The sequence below is a fragment of the Oncorhynchus nerka genome, linkage group LG8, assembly GCF_034236695.1.
Source record: "Oncorhynchus nerka isolate Pitt River linkage group LG8, Oner_Uvic_2.0, whole genome shotgun sequence".
NCBI lineage: Eukaryota > Metazoa > Chordata > Actinopteri > Salmoniformes > Salmonidae > Oncorhynchus > Oncorhynchus nerka.
This window is the reverse complement of record NC_088403.1, coordinates 279,281-299,304: the sequence shown is the minus strand read 5'-3', so window position 1 is coordinate 299,304 and position 20,024 is coordinate 279,281. Positions and strand designations below refer to the sequence as shown.

The following is a 20,024-nucleotide window of genomic DNA, read 5'->3' as shown; positions in this document are numbered from 1 at the left end:
CCAACGCTCTAACCACTAGGCTACCTGCTGGTTACTAGTCCAACGCTCTAACCACTAGGCTACCTGCTGATTACTAGTCCAACTCTCTAACCACTAGGCTACCTGCTGGTTACTGGCCCAACACTCTAACCACTAGGCTACCTGCTGGTTACTGGCCCAACGCTCTAACCACTAGGCTACCTGCTGGTTACTAGTCCAATCCTCTAACCACTAGGCTACCTGCTGGTTACTAGTCCAACGCTCTATCCACTAGGCTACCTGCTGGTTACTAGTCCAATGCTCTATCCACTAGGCTACCTGCTGGTTACTAGTCCAACGCTCTATCCACTAGGCTACCTGCTGGTTACTAGTCCAACGCTCTATCCACTAGGCTACCTGCTGGTTACTAGTCCAACGCTCTAACCACTAGGCTATCTGCTGGTTACTAGTCCAACGCTCTAACCACTAGGCTACCTGCTCTAACCACTAGGTTACCTGCTGGTTACTAGTCCAACACTCTAACCACTAGGCTGCCTGCTGGTTACTAGTCCAACACACTAACCACTAGGCTACCTGCTGGTTTTACCTCCGGCGCAGACAGAGATGGCCGCCTCGCTTCGCGTTCCTAGGAAACTATGCAGTTTTTTTTTTTTTTTTACGTGTTATTTCTTACATTGGTACCCCAGGTCATCTTAGGTTTCATTACATACAGTCGAGAAGAACTACTGAATATAAGAGCAGCGTCAACTCACCATCAGTACGACCAAGAATATGAATTTCGCGAAGCGGATCCTGTGTTCTGCCTGTCACCCAGGACAACGGAATGGATCGCATGCAGCGACCCAAGAAAACGACTCCGAAAAAGAGGGAAACGTAGCGGTCTTCTGGTCAGACTCCGGACAAGGGCACATCGCGCACCACTCCCTAGCATTCTACTCGCCAATGTCCAGTCTCTTGACAACAAGGTTGATGAAATCCGAGCAAGGGTACCATTCCAGAGGGACATCAGGGACTGTAACGTTCTTTGCTTCACTGAAACATGGCTCACTTGAGAGACTCTATCGGAGTCGGTGCAGCCAGCTGGTTTCTCCACGCATCGCGCAGACAGAAACAAACATCTTTCTGGTAAGAAGAGGGGCGGGGGCGTATGCTTTATGGTTAACGTGACGTGGTGTGGCCACAACAACATACAGGAACTCAAGTCCTTCTGTTCACCTGACTTAGAATTCCTCACAATCAAATGTCGACCGCATTATCTACCAAGGGAATTCTCTTCGATTATAATCACAGCCGTATATATCCCCCCCCAAGCAGACACATCGATGGCTCTGAACTAACTTTATTTGACTCTTTGCAAACTGGAATCCACACATCCTGAGGCTGCATTCATTGTAGCTGGGGATTTTAACAAGGCCAATCTGAAAACAAGACTCCCTAAATTGTATCAGCATATCGATTGCGCAACCAGGGCTGGTAAAACCTTGGATCAATGCTATTCTAACTTCCGCGATGCATATAAGGCCCGCCCCCGCCCTCCTTTTGGAAAAGCTGACCACGACTCCATTTTGTTGCTCCCTGCTTACAAACAGAAACTAAAACAAGAAGCTCCCGCGCTGAGGTCTGTTCAACGCTGGTCCGACCAATCTGATTCCACGCTCCAAGACTGCTTCCATCACGTGGACTGGGATATGTTTCGTATTGCGTCAAACAACAACATTGACGAATACGCTGATTCGGTGAGCGAGTTCATTAGAACGGGCGTTGAAGATGTCGTTCCCATAGCAACGATTAAAACATTCCCAAACCAGAAACCGTGGATTGATGGCAGCATTCGCGTGAAACTGAAAGCGCAAACCACTGCTTTTAATCAGGGCAAGGTGACCGGAAACATGACCGAATACTGATTAATGTCTTTCCAACTCTCGCTTTCCCCTCCTTGCTACATTTGACCTCACTCTTTCCCAGTCCCCTCCAACTCACAAGGCAGGCAATACGCTTGTCCTCATCTTTACTAGAGGCTGCTCACCTACTAACCTCACTGCAACACCTCTCCAGGTCTCTGATCACTACTTTGTTCTCCTTTCTGTCTCCCTTTTTCCCAGTCCCCTCCAACTCACAAGGCAGGCAATACGCTTGTCCTCATCTTTACTAGAGGCTGCTCACCTACTAACCTCACTGCAACACCTCTCCAGGTCTCTGACCACCACTTTGTTCTCCTTTCTGTCTCCCAACCCCAACCACTCACCCTACACAGTCACGCACCGTCGCAATCTTTGCTCTCTCTCTCCCACTACTCTCTCCTCTCCTATCCTATCATCTCTAACCACTCAGCCCCTACCCAGATGGTGGTCTCTCTCTCTCCCACTACTCTCTCCTCTCCTATCCTATCATCTCTAACCACTCAGCCCCTACCCAGATGGTCTCTCTCTCTCCTACTACTCTCTCCTCTCCTATCCTATCATCTCTAACCACTCAGCCCCTACCCAGATGGTCTCTCCTCTCTCTCCTCTTCTATCCTATCATCTCTAACCACTCTCTCCTCTTCTATCCTATCATCTCTAACCACTCAGCCCCTACCCAGATGGTCTCTCCCTCTACTCTCTCCTCTTCTTCTATCCTATCATCTCTAACCACTCAGCCCCTACCCAGATGGTCTCTCTCTCCTACTACTTTCTCTTCTATCCTATATCTCTAACCACTCAGCCCCTACCCAGATGGTCTCTCTCTCTCCTACTACTCTCTCCTCTCCTATCCTATCATCTCTAACCACTCAGCCTCTACCCAGATGGTCTCTCTCTCCCACTACTCTCTCCTCTCCTATCCTATCATCTCTAACCACTCAGCCCCTACCCAGATGGTCTCTCTCTCCTACTACTCTCTCCTCTCCTATCCTATCATCTCTAACCACTCAGCCCCTACCCAGATGGTCTCTCTCTCCTCTCTCTCTTCTATCCTATCATCTCTAACCACTCAGCCCCTACCCTCTCTCTCTCTTCTATCCTATCATCTCTAACCACTCAGCCCCTACCCAGATGGTCTCTCTCTCTCTCCCACTACTCTCTCCTCTTCTATCCTATCATCTCTAACCACTCAGCCCCTACCCAGATGGTCTCTCTCTCTCCTACTACTCTCTCCTCTTCTATCCTATCATCTCTAACCACTCAGCCCCTACCCAGATGGTCTCTCTCTCTCTACTACTCTCTCCTTCTATCCTATCATCTCTAACCACTCACTACCCAGATGGTCTCTCCCTCTTCTCTTCTATCCTATCATCTCTAACCACTCAGCCCCTACCCAGATGGTCTCTCTCTCTCCTCCTACTACTCTCTCCTGTCCTATCCTATCATCTCTAACCACTCAGCCCCTACCCAGATGGTCTCTCTCTCCTACTACTCTCTCCTCTCCTATCCTATCATCTCTAACCACTCAGCCCCTACCCAGATGGTCTCTCTCTCTCCTACTACTCTCTCCTCTCCTTTCCTATCATCTCTAACCACTCTACCCAGACTCTCTCCTCTTCTATCCTATCATCTCTAACCACTCAGTCCCTACCCAGATGGTCTCTCTCTCTCTCTCTCTCACTACTCTCTCCTCTCCTATCCTATCATCTCTAACCACTCAGCCCCTACCCAGATGGTCTCTCTCTCTCCTACTACTCTCTCCTCTCCTATCCTATCATCTCTAACCACTCAGCCCCTACCCAGATGGGTCTCTACTCTCTCCTGTCCTATCCTATCATCTCTAACCACTCAGCCCCTACCCAGATGGTCTCTCTCTCTCCTCTTCTATCCTATCATCTCTAACCACTCAGCCCCTACCCAGATGGTCTCTCTCTCCTACTACTCTCTCTCTTCTATCCTATCATCTCTAACCACTCAGCCCCTACCCAGATGGTCTCTCCCTCCTACTCTCTCCTCTTCTATCCTATCATCTCTAACCACTCAGCCCCTACCCAGATGGTCTCTCTCTCCTCTTCTATCCTATCATCTTAACCACTCAGCCTCTACCCAGATGGTCACTTTCCTCTTCTATCCCTATCATCTCTAACCACTCAGCCCCTACCCAGATGGTCTCTCTCCTACTATCTCAGCCTCTCTCCTCCCCTACTCTCTCCTATCCATCATCTCTAACCACTCAGCCCCTACCCAGATGGTCTCTCTCTCCTACTACTCTCTCCTCTCCTATCCTATCATCTCTAACCACTCAGCCCCTACCCAGATGGTCTCTCTCCTCCTTCTATCCTATCATCTCTAACCACTCAGCCCTACCCAGATGGTCTCTCTCTCTCCTCTTCTATCTATCATCTCTAACCACTCAGCCCCTACCCAGATGGTCTCTCTCTCTCCTACTACTCTCTCCTCTTCTATCCTATCATCTCTAACCACTCAGCCCCTACCCAGATGGTCTCTCTCTCTCTCCTCCCACTACTCTCTCTCTTCTATCCTATCATCTCTAACCACTCAGCCCCTACCCAGATGGTCTCTCTCTCCTACTACTCTCTCTCTTCTATCCTATCATCTCTAACCACTCAGCCCCTACCCAGATGGTCTCTCTCTCCTACTACTCTCTCTCTCCTATCCTATCATCTCTAACCACTCAGCCCCTACCCAGATGGTCTCTCTCTCTCCTACTACTCTCTCCTCTCCTATCCTATCATCTCTAACCACTCAGCCCCTACCCAGATGGTCTCTCTCTCCTACTACTCTCTCCTCTCCTTTCCTATCATCTCTAACCACTCAGCCCCTACCCAGATGGTCTCTCTCTCCCTCCTACTACTCTCTCCTCTCCTATCATCTCTAACCACTCAGCCCCTACCCAGATGGTCTCTCTCTCTCTACTCTCTCCTCTTCTATCCTATCATCTCTAACCACTCAGCCCCTACCCAGATGGTCCTCTCTATCCTATCATCTCTAACCACTCAGCCCCTACCCAGATGGTCTCTCTCTCCTACTCTCTCCTCTTCTATCCTATCATCTCTAACCACTCAGCCCCTACCCAGATGGTCTCTCTCTCCCTCCTACTACTCTCTCCTCTCCTATCATCTCTAACCACTCAGCCCCTACCCAGATGGTCTCTCTCTCTCTCTCTCTCCTCTTCTATCCTATCATCTCTAACCACTCAGCCCCTACCCAGATGGTCTCTCTCTCTCACTCTCTCCTCTTCTATCCTATCATCTCTAACCACTCAGCCCCTAACCAGATGGTCTCTCTCTCTCCTACTACTCTCTCCTCTTCTATCCTATCATCTCTAACCACTCAGCCCCTACCCAGATGGTCTCTCTCTCCTACTACTCTCTCTCTTCTATCCTATCATCTCTAACCACTCAGCCCCTACCCAGATGGTCTCTCTCTCCTACTACTCTCTCCTCTCCTATCCTATCATCTCTAACCACTCAGCCCCTACCCAGATCTCTCTCCTACTACTCTCTCCTCTTCTCTCATCTCTAACCCTCACTACTCTCTCCTCTTCTATCCTATCATCTCTAACCACTCAGCCCCTACCCAGATGGTCTCTCTCTCTACTCTCTCCTCTTCTATCCTATCATCTCTAACCACTCAGCCCCTACCCAGATGGTCTCTCTCTCCTACTACTCTCTCCTCTTCTATCCTATCATCTCTAACCACTCAGCCCCCTACCCAGATGGTCTCTCTCTCCCTACTACTCTCTCCTCTCCTATCCTATCATCTCTAACCACTCAGCCCCTACCCAGATGGTCTCTCTCTCCTACTACTCTCTCCTCTTCTATCCATCATCTCTAACCACTCAGCCCCTACCCAGATGGTCTCTCTCTCCTACTACTCTCTCCTCTTCTATCCTATCATCTCTAACCACTCAGCCCCTACCCAGATGGTCTCTCTCTCTCCTACTACTCTCTCCTCATCTATCCTATCATCTCTAACCACTCAGCCCCTACCCAGATGGTCTCTCTCTCTCCTACTACTCTCTCCTCTTCTATCCTATCATCTCTAACCACTCAGCCCCTACCCAGATGGTCTCTCTCTCCTACTACTCTCTCCTCTTCTATCCTATCATCTCTAACCACTCAGCCCCTACCCAGATGGTCTCTCTCTCTCCTACTACTCTCTCCTCTTCTATCCTATCATCTCTAACCACTCAGCCCCTACCCAGATGGTCTCTCTCTCCTACTACTCTCTCCTCTTCTATCCTATCATCTCTAACCACTCAGCCCCTACCCAGATGGTCTCTCTCTCCCACTACTCTCTCCTCTTCTATCCTATCATCTCTAACCACTCAGCCCCTACCCAGATGGTCTCTCTCTCCTACTACTCTCTCCTCTTCTATCCTATCATCTCTAACCACTCAGCCCCTACCCAGATGGATCTCTCTCTCTCCTCCTCTTCTATCCTATCATCTCTAACCACTCAGCCCCTACCCAGATGGTCTCTCTCTCTCCTACTACTCTCTTCTATCCTATCATCTCTAACCACTCAGCCCCTACCCAGATGGTCTCTCTCTCTCTCCTCTCTCCCACTCTCTCCTCTTCTATCCTATCATCTCTAACCACTCAGCCCCTACCCAGATGGTCTCTCTCTCTCCTACTACTCTCTCCTCTTCTATCCTATCATCTCTAACCCTCAGCTAAATCCTCTCTCCTTCCTGTCTCTATCCTAATCTCTAACCACTCAGACCTCATTCTCCTACCTTCTCCTCTTCTATCCTATCATCTCTAACCACTCAGCCCCACCCAGATGCTCTCTCTCTCTCCTACTACTCTCTCCTCTCTGGATCCTATCCATCATCTCTAACCACTCAGCCCCTACCCAGATGGTCTCTCTCTCTCCTACTATCTTCTCTCCTATCCTATCATCTCTAACCACTCAGCCCCTACCCAGATGGTCTCTCTCTCCTAACTCTCCCTCCCTATCCTATCATCTCTAACCACTCAGCCCCTACCCAGATGGTCTCTCTACTACTTCCTCTCCTATCCTATCATCTCTAACCACTCAGCCCCTACCCAGATGGTCTCTCTCTCTCCTACTGACTCTCCTTCTATCCTATCATCTCTAACCACTCAGCCCCTACCCAGATGTCTCTCTCTACTGACTCCTCTTCTATCCTATCAGCTAATCTGCCCCTACCCAGATGGACTATCTATCCTATCATCTCTAACCACTCAGACCCAGATGGTCTCTCTCTCTCCTCCATCCTATCTATCTAACCAGATACCCAGATGTACTCTCCCTGACTCTCTCCTCTTCTATCCTATCATCTCTAAGATCAGCCCCTACCCAGATGGTCTCTCTCTCCTACTACTCTCTCCTCTTCTATCCTATCATCTCTAACCACTCAGCCCCTACCCAGATGTCTCTCTCTCTCCTACTACTCTCTCCTCCATCCTATCATCTCTAACCACTCAGCCCCTACCCAGATGGTCTCTCCTACTATCTCTCCTCTCCTATCCCATCATCTCTAACCATCTACCCAGATGAATCTCCTATCCTATGATCTGTAACCATATACCCAGATGGTCTCTCTCTCCCACCTATCCTATCATCTCTAAGATGCCCCTACCCAGATGTCTCTGACTAGGACTCTCTCCTCCTTTCCTATCATCTCTAACCATGAGATGGTCTCTCTCTCCTACTATGACTCCTCTCCTATCCTATCATCTCTAACCACTCAGCCCCTACCCAGATGGTCTCTCTCCTACTACTCTCTCCTCTCCTATCATCTCTAACCACCAGCCCTACCCAGATGGTCCTCTGACTCTCTCCTATCCTATCTCTCTAACCACTATACCCAGATGGTCTCTCTCTCTCCTAGCTACTCTCTCTCTTCTATGAATGTACTAACCACTCAGACCCAGATGGTCTCTCCTACTCTCTCCTCTTCTATCTGGAGATAACCATGTACAGATGGTCTCTCTCTCCTACTACTCTCTCCTCTTCTATCCTATCATCTCTAACCACTCAGCCCCTACCCAGATGGTCTCTCTCTCTCTACTACTCTCTCCTCTTCTATCCTATCATATCTAACCACTCAGCCCCTACCCAGATGGAACTCTCTCCTCTTCTATCCTATCATCTCTAACCACTCAGCCCCTACCCAGATGGTCTCTCCTACTACCTTTCCTATCATCTCTAAGATGCCCCTACCCAGATCTCTCTCCTACTACTCTCTCCTCTTCTGGTCCTATCATCTCTAAGCTATCAGATGGAGATGAATCATCTCTAACCACTCAGCCCCTACCCAGATATGACTCTCTCCTGGTCCATCCTAGCTCATCTCTAACCACTCAGCCTCTGAGATGTACTCTACTATGACTGGTCTAACCTCAGCCCCTACCCAGATGAATGTCCTCTCTCCTGACTGGTCCTCCCTAGCTATCTGGAGATGAATGTACTAATGACTGGTCCACCTAGCTATCCAGATGAATGTACTCTCCTACTGACTGGTCCCTCTAGCTATCTGATGATGAATGTCTAACCACTCAGCCCCTACCCAGATGGTCCTACTACTCTCTCCTCTTCTATCCTCATCTGAAGACCCAGATGGTGTACTCTCTCCCACTACTCTCTCCTCCATCCTATCATATCTAACCAAGACCCAGATGTACTGACTAGGACTGGTCCATCCTATCATATCTAACCACTCAGATGAATGTACTCCCACTACTCTCTGGTCTTCTATCCTATCAGCTAACCACTGAGATGAATGTACTGACTATGACTGGTCCATCCTAGCTATCTCTAACCACTGACAGCCCCTACCCAGATGGTACTCTCCTAGGACTGGTCCACCTATCCTATCATCTCTAACCACTCAGCCCACCTACCCAGATGGTCTCTCCTCTAACCACTGAATGTCTCTAACCACCAGCCCTACCCAGATGGTCTCTCTCTCCTACTACTCTCTACTCCTATCCTATGATCTCTAACCATAGCCCTACCCAGTGGTCTCTCTGTCCCTACTCTCTCCTCTTCTATCCTATCATCTCTAACCATGCCCCTACCCAGATGGTACTGACTACTCTGGTCCACCTCTTCTCTCCTAACTCAGCCCCTACCCAGATGGTCTCTCTCTCCTACTAGCTCCTCTGGAGATGATCATGTACTGAATGACTGGTCCACGGTCTCCTATCTGGAGATGAATGTACCTGATCCTATGACTGTGATATGTCTGTCCTGGTCCCACCTGGCTCCCTGATGATGAATCTTCTGTACATCTGAAACCTCTTCAAAGAGTATACTGGTCCACCTTACTAGCTCTATCTGACAGATAATGTACTGACTATGACTGGTCCACCTAGCTATCTGGAGATGAATGTACTGACTATGACTGTGATATGTGGTTGTCCCACCTAGCTATCTGATGATGAATGTAAGTCTCTCTGGGTGAGAGCGTCTGCTAAATGACTAACATGTCAAAGTAAATGTATTCTTCGGAGCATAACAATGCCCATATAAGGAACGCGGAACCTTCCTCGGTTGCCATGATGATTTCCTTACTGAACATGCGCAAACCTGCACAGCAAATATAGCCCGATTCTCACCCAATTGTCCAATCGTACCGCCCGGAGGTGCCACCAGGTGTGTGTACTACACCGATTACTAGTTCACTAGGATTTGGCTGGACTGAATCGCTCAATGGGATAGTATCTCCAATGGTTCAAATCCTGTAGTGTGTTTCAGCCTCAAGATGTGTCTTGACAACGATAAAGGAGAGATGATGATGAGGAGGATGAGGAAGAGGAGGAGGAGCAGGTGGAGGAGGAAGAAGAGAAGGAAGAAGAGGAGGAGGAAGATGAGGAGGAGGGGCAGGTGGAGGAGGAAGAGGAGGAGGGGAGGAGGAGCAGGTGGAGGAGGAAGAAGATGAGGAGGAGGAGAGAGGGGAGGTGGAGGAGGAGGAAGAGGAGGAGGGGAGGAGGAGGGAGAGGAAGAGGAAGAGGAGGAAGAGGAGGAAGAGGAAGATGAGCCATCCAGATACTGAAACAGTTTCATCTGTATCTGGTGAGAGACAAGGCTCTTTGACTTTGGTCTGAAGTCTGAGAGCTGCACCGACACAGTGAAGACCCCTCACAACTTCAGCCTTAATGACATGATTGTTGAGTATATTGTCTGTCTGTCATGTTGCTAACTGGAGGCAGAACACAGACCTAAAGAGCCCTGTTTGAGCAGATGGAAATGGAAGTGTGTAAGTACCTGTCTCTCTCAGTCCCTGACCCTCAGACTATTTCCACTAAGGACCTCTGTGGCTTGGCAGCAGCTCAGAATTCAACACACTCCAAGGAAGCTCTACCTTCTCTACCACGTTAAGAAGCTCTACCTTCCCTACCACGTTAAGAAGCTCTACTTTCCCTACCACGTTAAGAAGCTCTACCTTCCCTACCACGTTAAGAAGCTCTACTTTCTACCACGTTAAGAAGCTCTACCTTCCCTACCACGTTAAGAAGCTCTACTTTCCTACCACGTTAAGAAGCTCTACCTTCCCTACCACGTTAAGAAGCTCTACTTTCCCTACCACGTTAAGAAGCTCTACCTTCCCTACCACGTTAAGAAGCTCTACCTTCCCTATTGTTAAGAAGCTCTACCTTCCCTACCACGTTGAAGCTCTACCTTCCCTACCACGTTAATGAAGCTCTACCTTCCCTACCACGTTAAGAGCTCTACCTTCCCTACCACGTTAAGAAGCTCTACTTTCCCTACCACGTTAAGAAGCTCTACCTTCCCTACCACGTTAAGAAGCTCTACTTTCTCTACCACGTTAAGAAGCTCTACCTTCCCTACCACGTTAAGAAGCTCTACTTTCTCTACCGCGTTAAGAAGCTCTACTTTCCCTACCACGTTAAGATGCTCTACTTTCCCTACCGCGTTAAGAAGCTCTACTTTCCCTACCACGTTAAGATGCTCTACTTTGACCACGTGCTAAGAAGCTCTACTTTCCCTACCACGTTAAGAAGCTCTACCTTCTCTACCACGTTAAGAAGCTCTACTTTCCCTACCGCATTAAGAAGCTCTACTTTCCCTACCGCGTTAAGATGCTCTACCTTCTCTACCACGTTAAGAAGCTCTACTTTCCCTACCGCGTTAAGAAGCTCTACCTTCTCTACCACGTTAAGAAGCTCTACTTTCCCTACCACGTTAAGATGCTCTACCTTCTCTACCACGTTAAGAAGCTCTACTTTCCCTACCGCGTTAAGAAGCTCTACTTTCCCTACCGCGTTAAGAAGCTCTACTTTCCCTACCGCGTTAAGAAGCTCTACTTTCCCTACCGCGTTAAGAAGCTCTACTTTCCCTACCACGTTAAGAAGCTCTACTTTCCCTACCGCGTTAAGAAGCTCTACCTTCTCTACCACGTTAAGAAGCTCTACTTTCCCTACCACGTTAAGAAGCTCTACTTTCCCTACCACGTTAAGAAGCTCTACTTTCCCTACCACGTTAAGAAGCTCTACTTTCCCTACCACGTTAAGAAGCTCTACTTTCTCTACCACGTTAAGAAGCTCTACTTTCCCTACCACGTTAAGAAGCTCTACCTTCTCTACCACGTTAAGAAGCTCTACTTTCCCTACCTCTTTCTAGAAGTTGTTATTTCTCTACCTCATTGCACAGAGTTAACTACAGCTTACAATCATAGGAAAATGTTGCCTCAGTCGTAAAACAAGCAGACAGGCGTCCTTAAAACTTGTTATTCCAAACTGTCGCCAAACCACGAGAGGGGAGTGACTGGATTCTACAACATCACTCAGTAAATATCTTTGTAAAATATAATAATGCCCTCTGATTCAGACAACTGATTCCTGGATTCTGTCAGTCTGAATGTCAGTGAGAGTGTGTCAGATCTCCTCCTGGCTCTGCGTGTGAAACTCCCTGTCTCTCCTAGACTCCTGGCAGATCAGTGATCTGGGTTTGAGTTAGGTAAAGAGAAACTCCCTGTCTCTCCTAGACTCCTGGCAGATCAGTGATCTGGGTTAGAGTTAGTTAAAGAGAAACTCCCTGTCTCTCCTAGACTCCTGGCAGATCAGTGATCTGGGTTAGAGTTAGGTAAAGAGAAACTCCCTGTCTCTCCTAGACTCCTGGCAGATCAGTGATCTGGGTTAGAGTTAGGTAAAGACTGTCTCTCCTAGACTCCTGGCAGATCAGTGATCTGGGTTAGAGTTAGGTAAAGAGAAACTCCCTGTCTCTCCTAGACTCCTGGCAGATCAGTGATCTGGGTTACAGTTAGGTAAAGATAAACTCCCTGTCTCTCCTAGACTCCTGGCAGATCAGTGATCTGGGTTAGAGTTAGGTAAAGACTGTCTCTCCTAGACTCCTGGCAGATAAGTGATCTGGGTTAGAGTTAGGTAAAGAGAAACTCCCTGTCTCTCCTAGACTCCTGGCAGATCAGTGATCTGGGTTAGAGTTAGGTAAAGAGAAACTCCCTGTCTCTCCTAGACTCCTGGCAGATCAGTGATCTGGGTTAGAGTTAGTTAAAGAGAAACTCCCTGTCTCTCCTAGACTCCTGGCAGATCAGTGATCTGGGTTAGAGTTAGTTAGAGAGAAACTCCCCGTCTCTCCTAGACTCCTGGCAGATCAGTGATCTGGGTTAGAGTTAGTTAAAGAGAAACTCCCTGTCTCTCCTAGACTCCTGGCAGATCAGTGATCTGGGTTAGAGTTAGTTAAAGAGAAACTCCCTGTCTCTCCTAGACTCCTGGCAGATCAGTGATCTGGGTTTGAGTTAGTTAGAGAGAAACTCCCTGTCTCTCCTAGACTCCTGGCAGATCAGTGATCTGGGTTAGAGTTAGTTAGAGAGAAACTCCCTGTCTCTCCTAGACTCCTGGCAGATCAGTGATCTGGGTTAGAGTTAGGTAAAGAGAAACTCCCTGTCTCTCCTAGACTCCTGGCAGATCAGTGATCTGGGTTAGAGTTAGGTAAAGAGAAACTCCCGCCTCTCCTAGACTCCTGGCAGATCAGTGATCTGGGTTAGAGTTAGGTAAAGAGAAACTCCCTGTCTCTCCTAGACTCCTGGCAGATCAGTGATCTGGGTTAGAGTTAGGTAAAGAGAAACTCCCTGTCTCTCCTAGACTCCTGGCAGATCAGTGATCTGGGTTAGAGTTAGGTAAAGAGAAACTCCCTGTCTCTCCTAGACTCCTGGCAGATCAGTGATCTGGGTTAGAGTTAGGTAAAGAGAAACTCCCTGTCTCTCCTAGACTCCTAGCAGATCAGTGATCTGGAGTTAGGGCAAAGACTGTCTCTCCTAGACTCTGGCAGATCAGTGATCTGGGTTAAAGTAAAGACTGTCTCTCCTAGACTCCTGGCAGATCAGTGATCTGGGTTAGAGTTAGGTAAAGACTGTCTCTCCTAGACTCCTGGCAGATCAGTGATCTGGGTTAGAGTTAGGTAAAGAGAAACTCCCTGTCTCTCCTAGACTCCTGGCAGATCAGTGATCTGGGTTAGAGTTAGGTAAAGAGAAACTCCCTGTCTCTCCTAGACTCCTGGCAGATCAGTGATCTGGGTTAGAGTTAGGTAAAGACTGTCTCTCCTAGACTCCTGGCAGATTAGTGATCTGGGTTAGAGTTAGGTAAAGACTGTCTCTCCTAGACTCCTGGCAGATTAGTGATCTGGGTTAGAGTTAGGTAAAGACTGTCTCTCCTAGACTCCTGGCAGATTAGTGATCTGGGTTAGAGTTAGTTAAAGACTGTCTCACCTAGACTCCTGGCAGATCAGTGATCTGGGTTAGAGTTAGGTAAAGAGAAACTCCCTGTCTCTCCTAGACTCCTAGCAGATCAGTGATCTGGGTTAGAGTTAGGTAAAGACTGTCTCTCCTAGACTCCTGGCAGATCAGTGATCTGGGTTAGAGTTAGGTAAAGACTGTCTCTCCTAGACTCCTGGCAGATCAGTGATCTGGGTTAGAGTTAGGTAAAGAGAAACTCCCTGTCTCTCCTAGACTCCTGGCAGATCAGTGACCTGGGTTAGAGTTAGGTAAAGAGAAACTCCCTGTCTCTCCTAGACTCCTGGCAGATCAGTGATCTGGGTTAGAGTTAGGTAAAGAGAAACTCCCTGTCTCTCCTAGACTCCTGGCAGATCAGTGATCTGGGTTAGAGTTAGGTAAAGACTGTCTCTCCTAGACTCCTGGCAGATTAGTGATCTGGGTTAGAGTTAGGTAAAGACTGTCTCTCCTAGACTCCTGGCAGATTAGTGATCTGGGTTAGAGTTAGGTAAAGACTGTCTCTCCTAGACTCCTGGCAGATTAGTGATCTGGGTTAGAGTTAGTTAAAGACTGTCTCTCCTAGACTCCTGGCAGATTAGTGATCTGGGTTAGAGTTAGGTAAAGAGAAACTCCCTGTCTCTCCTAGACTCCTGGCAGATCAGTGATCTGGGTTAGAGTTAGTTAAAGACTGTCTCTCCTAGACTCCTGGCAGATCAGTGATCTGGGTTAGAGTTAGGTAAAGAGAAACTCCCTGTCTCTCCTAGACTCCTGGCAGATCAGTGATCTGGGTTAGAGTTAGTTAAAGACTGTCTCTCCTAGACTCCTGGCAGATCAGTGATCTGGGTTAGAGTTAGGTAAAGAGAAACTCCCTGTCTCTCCTAGACTCCTGGCAGATCAGTGATCTGGGTTAGAGTTAGTTAAAGACTGTCTCTCCTAGACTCCTGGCAGATCAGTGATCTGGGTTAGAGTTAGGTAAAGAGAAACTCCCTGTCTCTCCTAGACTCCTGGCAGATCAGTGATCTGGGTTAGAGTTAGGTAAAGAGAAACTCCCTGATACAGGAACTCACCTTCTTCTTAGCGGAGTGTTGCAGCAGTTCGTTGATCTGGACCTTGTCCTGTTGCAGCCGTCTCTTCATCAGTTTTGAACAGTTCACATTGACCGCCTCCAGGATGTGGGAGGAGTTATATTCTACGAAGGGCCGGCTGTCAATCAACAACACGCTGTCCAGACCCCCCTCCAGCAGGGCGACCAGCCCCTCAGCCCCGATGGGACGCACCGAGCCCTGCCTGGTCCCGGATGCCGGGCCTGATACAGGCCCTGAACCTTTGACTCCAGTCCCAGCTCGGGGTCCATTCCCCACCCCAGGTCCAATCCCAGTCCCTCCAGTACCAGCTCGGGGTCCATTCCCCACCCCAGGTCCAATCCCAGTCCCTCCAGTACCAGCTCGGGGTCCATTCCCCACCCCAGGTCCAATCCCAGTCCCTCCAGTACCAGCTTGGGGTCCATTCCCCACCCCAGGTCCAATCCCAAACCCCCCAGTCTCAGCTCCAGTGCAGGCTCCCACTCCCACGGGACGTTCCGACATGACGACCCCTTCTTTATCCCTTTCTCACAGCCCCTCCTCCTCTTCCCCTTAGGCGGGTGGGTGGCTAGCGGTCCAGTTGCGCGACGCAGCCCTCAGGAGATGAACAGACCCATTGTGTAGGCTGAGTATGATGTCATCCTGATGGAGCTTAGCAGCACAGCCCAGGCGAGAGAGAGAGAGAGCGAGAGCGAGAGCGACAGAGAGATAGAGACAGAGACGGAGACAGAGAGACAGAGCGAGAGAGAGACAGATAGACAGAGCGAGAGAAGCCTCTCTCTGGCCCTGAAGGACTAAAAACCTAAACCCCCACTATCTTTCTTGTGCCTCTGTTTGTGTGTATGTGTGTTCATGTCTGTATGTGTGTATGTGTGTGTGTATTCATGTGTGTATGTGTGTGTGTGTGTGTGTATGGGGAGGGGGAAGGGCGGTCTCTTTCACACCATTGCAGGAGCGGAACAAAAGAGAGCTTTTCTCGTGGTCTGGCTGACGATTACATCATCATGAACCTCACTCCTCCATTTATATTGAAGAGTTGATCAGCCTGGAGAGGAGAGGAGAGGAGAGAGGAGAGGAGAGGAGAGGAGAGAGGGGAGGGGAGGGGGAGGGAGGGAGGGGAGGGGAGGGGAGGGGAGGGAGAGGGGGGGAGGGGAGGGAGGGAGAGGGGAGGGGAGAGGGGGAGGGGAGGGGAGGGGAGGGAGAGGAGAGGGAGAGGAGAGGAGAGGAGAGGAGGAGAGGAGAGGAGAGGGGAGGAGAGGAGAGAGGAGAGGGAGGGGAGGGGAGGAGAGGGAGGGAGGGGAGGGGAGGGGAGGGGAGGGGAGGGGAGAGGGGAGGGGAGGGGAGGGAGGGAGGGGAGGGGGGGAGGAGAGGAGAGGAGAGGAGAGGAGAGGGAGAGGAGAGGAGAGGAGAGGAGAGGAGAGGAGAGGGAGAGGAGAGGGAGGAGAGGAGAGGGGAGGAGAGGAGAGGAGAGGGGAGAGGAGAGGAGAGGGAGAGGAGAGGAGAGGAGAGGAGAGGAGAGGAGAGGAGAGGGGAGAGGAGAGGAGAGGAGGAGAGAATTAGACCAACTACAGGATTGGAACAGAAACAACCGTGGAACATATTCTGGTCTGGTTTCATAATAATGGACAGTTAGTCAGACAACTTGTCCTTATGCTGAAACAGCCACATGAGGGGGTCCATGGGGGGGGTCCATGGGGGGGTCCATGAGGGGGTCCATGGAGAGTCTAGATCAGCGGGTGCCTTCTCCGTCCCGGGGTCACCAAACCATCGTCAGAAACACGTTAGGACCACCAAACATAGATTTTGTTGTACATAAAATATCTTGGTGGGAGGTTACTGTTCCCACTATGTTACTGTTCCCACTATGTTACTGTTCCCACCAGGTTACTGTTCCCACTATGTTACTGTTCCCACTATGTTACTGTTCCCACCAGGTTACTGTTCCCACTATGTTACTGTTCCCACCAGGTTACTGTTCCCACTATGTTACTGTTCCCATCAGGTTACTGTTCCCACCAGGTTACTGTTCCCACCAGGTTACTGTTCCCACCAGGTTACTGTTCCCACTATGTTACTGTTCCCACTATGTTACTGTTCCCACCAGGTTACTGTTCCCACCAGGTTACTGTTCCCACCAGGTTACTGTTCCCACCAGGTTACTGTTCCCACTATGTTACTGTTCCCACTATGTTACTGTTCCCACCAGGTTACTGTTCCCACCAGGTTACTGTTCCCACCAGGTTACTGTTCCCACTATGTTACTGTTCCCACTATGTTACTGTTCCCACCAGGTTACTGTTCCCACTATGTTACTGTTCCCACCAGGTTACTGTTCCCACTATGTTACTGTTCCCACTATGTTACTGTTCCCACTATGTTACTGTTCCCACCAGGTTACTGTTCCCACCAGGTTACTGTTCCCACCAGGTTACTGTTCCCACTATGTTACTGTTCCCACTATGTTACTGTTCCCACTATGTTACTGTTCCCACCAGGTTACTGTTCCCACTATGTTACTGTTCCCACCAGGTTACTGTTCCCACTATGTTACTGTTCCCACTATGTTACTGTTCCCACTATGTTACTGTTCCCACCAGGTTACTGTTCCCACTATGTTACTGTTCCCACCAGGTTACTGTTCCCACTATGTTACTGTTCCCATATGTTACTGTTCCCACCAGGTTACTGTTCCCACTATGTTACTGTTCCCACTATGTTACTGTTCCCACCAGGTTACTGTTCCCACCAGGTTACTGTTCCCACTATGTTACTGTTCCCACCAGGTTACTGTTCCCACCATGTTACTGTTCCCACCAGGTTACTGTTCCCACCAGGTTACTGTTCCCACTATGTTACTGTTCCCACCAGGTTACTGTTCCCATCAGGTTACTGTTCCCACTATGTTACTGTTCCCACCAGGTTACTGTTCCCACTATGTTACTGTTCCCACTATGTTACTGTTCCCACCAGGTTACTGTTCCCACCAGGTTACTGTTCCCACTATGTTACTGTTCCCACTATGTTACTGTTCCCACCAGGTTACTGTTCCCACCAGGTTACTGTTCCCACCAGGTTATTGTTCCCACCAGGTTACTGTTCCCACTATGTTACTGTTCCCACTATGTTACTGTTCCCATCAGGTTACTGTTCCCACCAGGTTACTGTTCCCACTATATTACTGTTCCCACTATGTTACTGTTCCCATCAGGTTACTGTTCCCACCAGGTTACTGTTCCCACCAGGTTACTGTTCCCACCAGGTTACTGTTCCCACTATGTTACTGTTCCCACTATGTTACTGTTCCCACTATGTTACTGTTCCCATCAGGTTACTGTTCCCACTATGTTACTGTTCCCACTATGTTACTGTTCCCACTATGTTACTGTTCCCACCAGGTTACTGTTCCCACCAGGTTACTGTTCCCACTATGTTACTGTTCCCACCAGGTTACTGTTCCCACCAGGTTACTGTTCCCACTATGTTACTGTTCCCACCAGGTTACTGTTCCCACTAGGTTACTGTTCCCACTATGTTACTGTTCCCACTATGTTACTGTTCCCACCAGGTTACTGTTCCCACCAGGTTACTGTTCCCACTATGTTACTGTTCCCATCAGGTTACTGTTCCCACCAGGTTACTGTTCCCAAAACAGATCACCGACCATTTCGAATCCCACCGTACCTTCTCCGCTATGCAATCTGGTTTCAGAGCAGGTCACGGGTGCACCTCAGTCACGCTCAAGGTCCTAAACGATATCATAACCGCCATCGATAAGAGACAATACTATGCAGCCGTATTCATTGATCTGGTCAAGGCTTTCAACTCTGTCAATCACTGCATTCTTATCAGTAGACTCAACAGCCTTGGTTTCTTAAATGACTGCCTCGCCTGGTTCACCAACTACTTCTCAGATAGACTTCAGCGTGTCAAATCGGAGGGCCTGTTGTCTGGACCTCTGGCAGTCTCTATGGGGGTGCCACAGGGTTCAATTATCGGGCCGACTCTCTTCTCTGTATACATCAATGATGTCGCTCTTGCTGCTGGTGATTCTCTGATCCACCTCTACACAGACGACACCATTCTGTATACTTCCGGCCCTTCTTTGGACACTGTGTTAACAATCCTCCAGACGAGCTTCAATGCCATACAACTCTCCTTCCATGGCCTCCAATTGCTCTTAAATACAAGTAAAACTAAATGCATGCTCTTCAACCGATCGCTACCAGCACCTGCTTACCCGTCCACCATCACTACTCTGGACGGCTCTTATTTAGACTATGTGGACAACTACAAATACCTGGGTGTCTGGTTAGACTGTAAACTCTCCTTCCAGACTCACATTAAGAGTCTCCAATCCAAAATTAAATATAGAATTGGCTTCGTATTTCGCAACAAAGCATCCTTCGCTCATGCTGCCAAACATGCCCTCGTAAAACTGACCATCCTACCGATCCTTGACTTCGGCGATGTCATTTACTAAATAACCTCCAACACTCTACTCAACAAATTGGATGCAGTCTATCACAGTGCCATCCGTTTTGTCACCAAAGCCCCATATACTACCCACCACTGCGACCTGTACGCTCTCGTTGGCTGGCCCTCGCTTCATACTCGTCGCCTAACCCACTGGCTCCAGGTCATCTACAAGTCTCTGCTAGGTAAAGCCCCGCCTTATCTCAGCTCACTGGTCACCATAGCAGCACCCACCTGTAGCACGCACTCCAGCAGGTACAGTGCCTGCATTGGATCATTCAGAGATCCTAACTGAACTTCTGGAGAGAGTTTGCTGCACTGAAAGTAAAGGGGCTGAATAATTTTGCACGCCCAATTTTTCAGTTTTTGATTTGTTAAAAAAGTTTGAAATATCCAATAAATGTCGTTCCACTTCATGATTGTGTCCCACTTGTTGTTGATTCTTCACAAAAAAATACAGTTTTATATCTTTATGTTTGAAGCCTGAAATGTGGCAAAAGGTCGCAAAGTTCAAGGGGGCCGAATACTTTCGCAAGGCACTGTATATCTCACTGGTCACCCCCAAAGCCAATTCTTACTTTGTCCGCCTCTCCTTCCAGTTCTCTGCTGCCAATAACTGGAACGAAATGCAAAAAACACTGAGGCTGGTAACTCGTATCTCCCTCACTAGCTTTAATCACCAGCTGTCAGAGCAGCTCACAGATCACTGCACCTGTACATAGCCCATCTGTAAACAGCCCATCCAACTACCTCATCCCCAAACTGTATTTATTTATTTATCTTGCTCCTTTGCACCCCAGTATCTCTACTTGCACATTCATCCTCTGCACATCCTACCGTTCC

General features: G+C 48.9%; 1 protein-coding gene across 1 annotated transcript in view; it reads right to left on the bottom strand.

Moving 5' to 3' along the window:
* The window catches only part of LOC115119546 (dual specificity protein phosphatase 16-like), a 59,294-nt gene extending 43,536 nt beyond the window's left edge, over positions 1-15,758 (bottom strand). Inside the window, 1 exon segment of the mRNA XM_065021220.1 lies at positions 14,694-15,758. Coding sequence (XP_064877292.1) covers positions 14,694-15,212 — 519 coding nt within the window. The 5' untranslated portion in view covers positions 15,213-15,758.
* Positions 15,759-20,024: the final 4,266 nt, after the last annotated feature.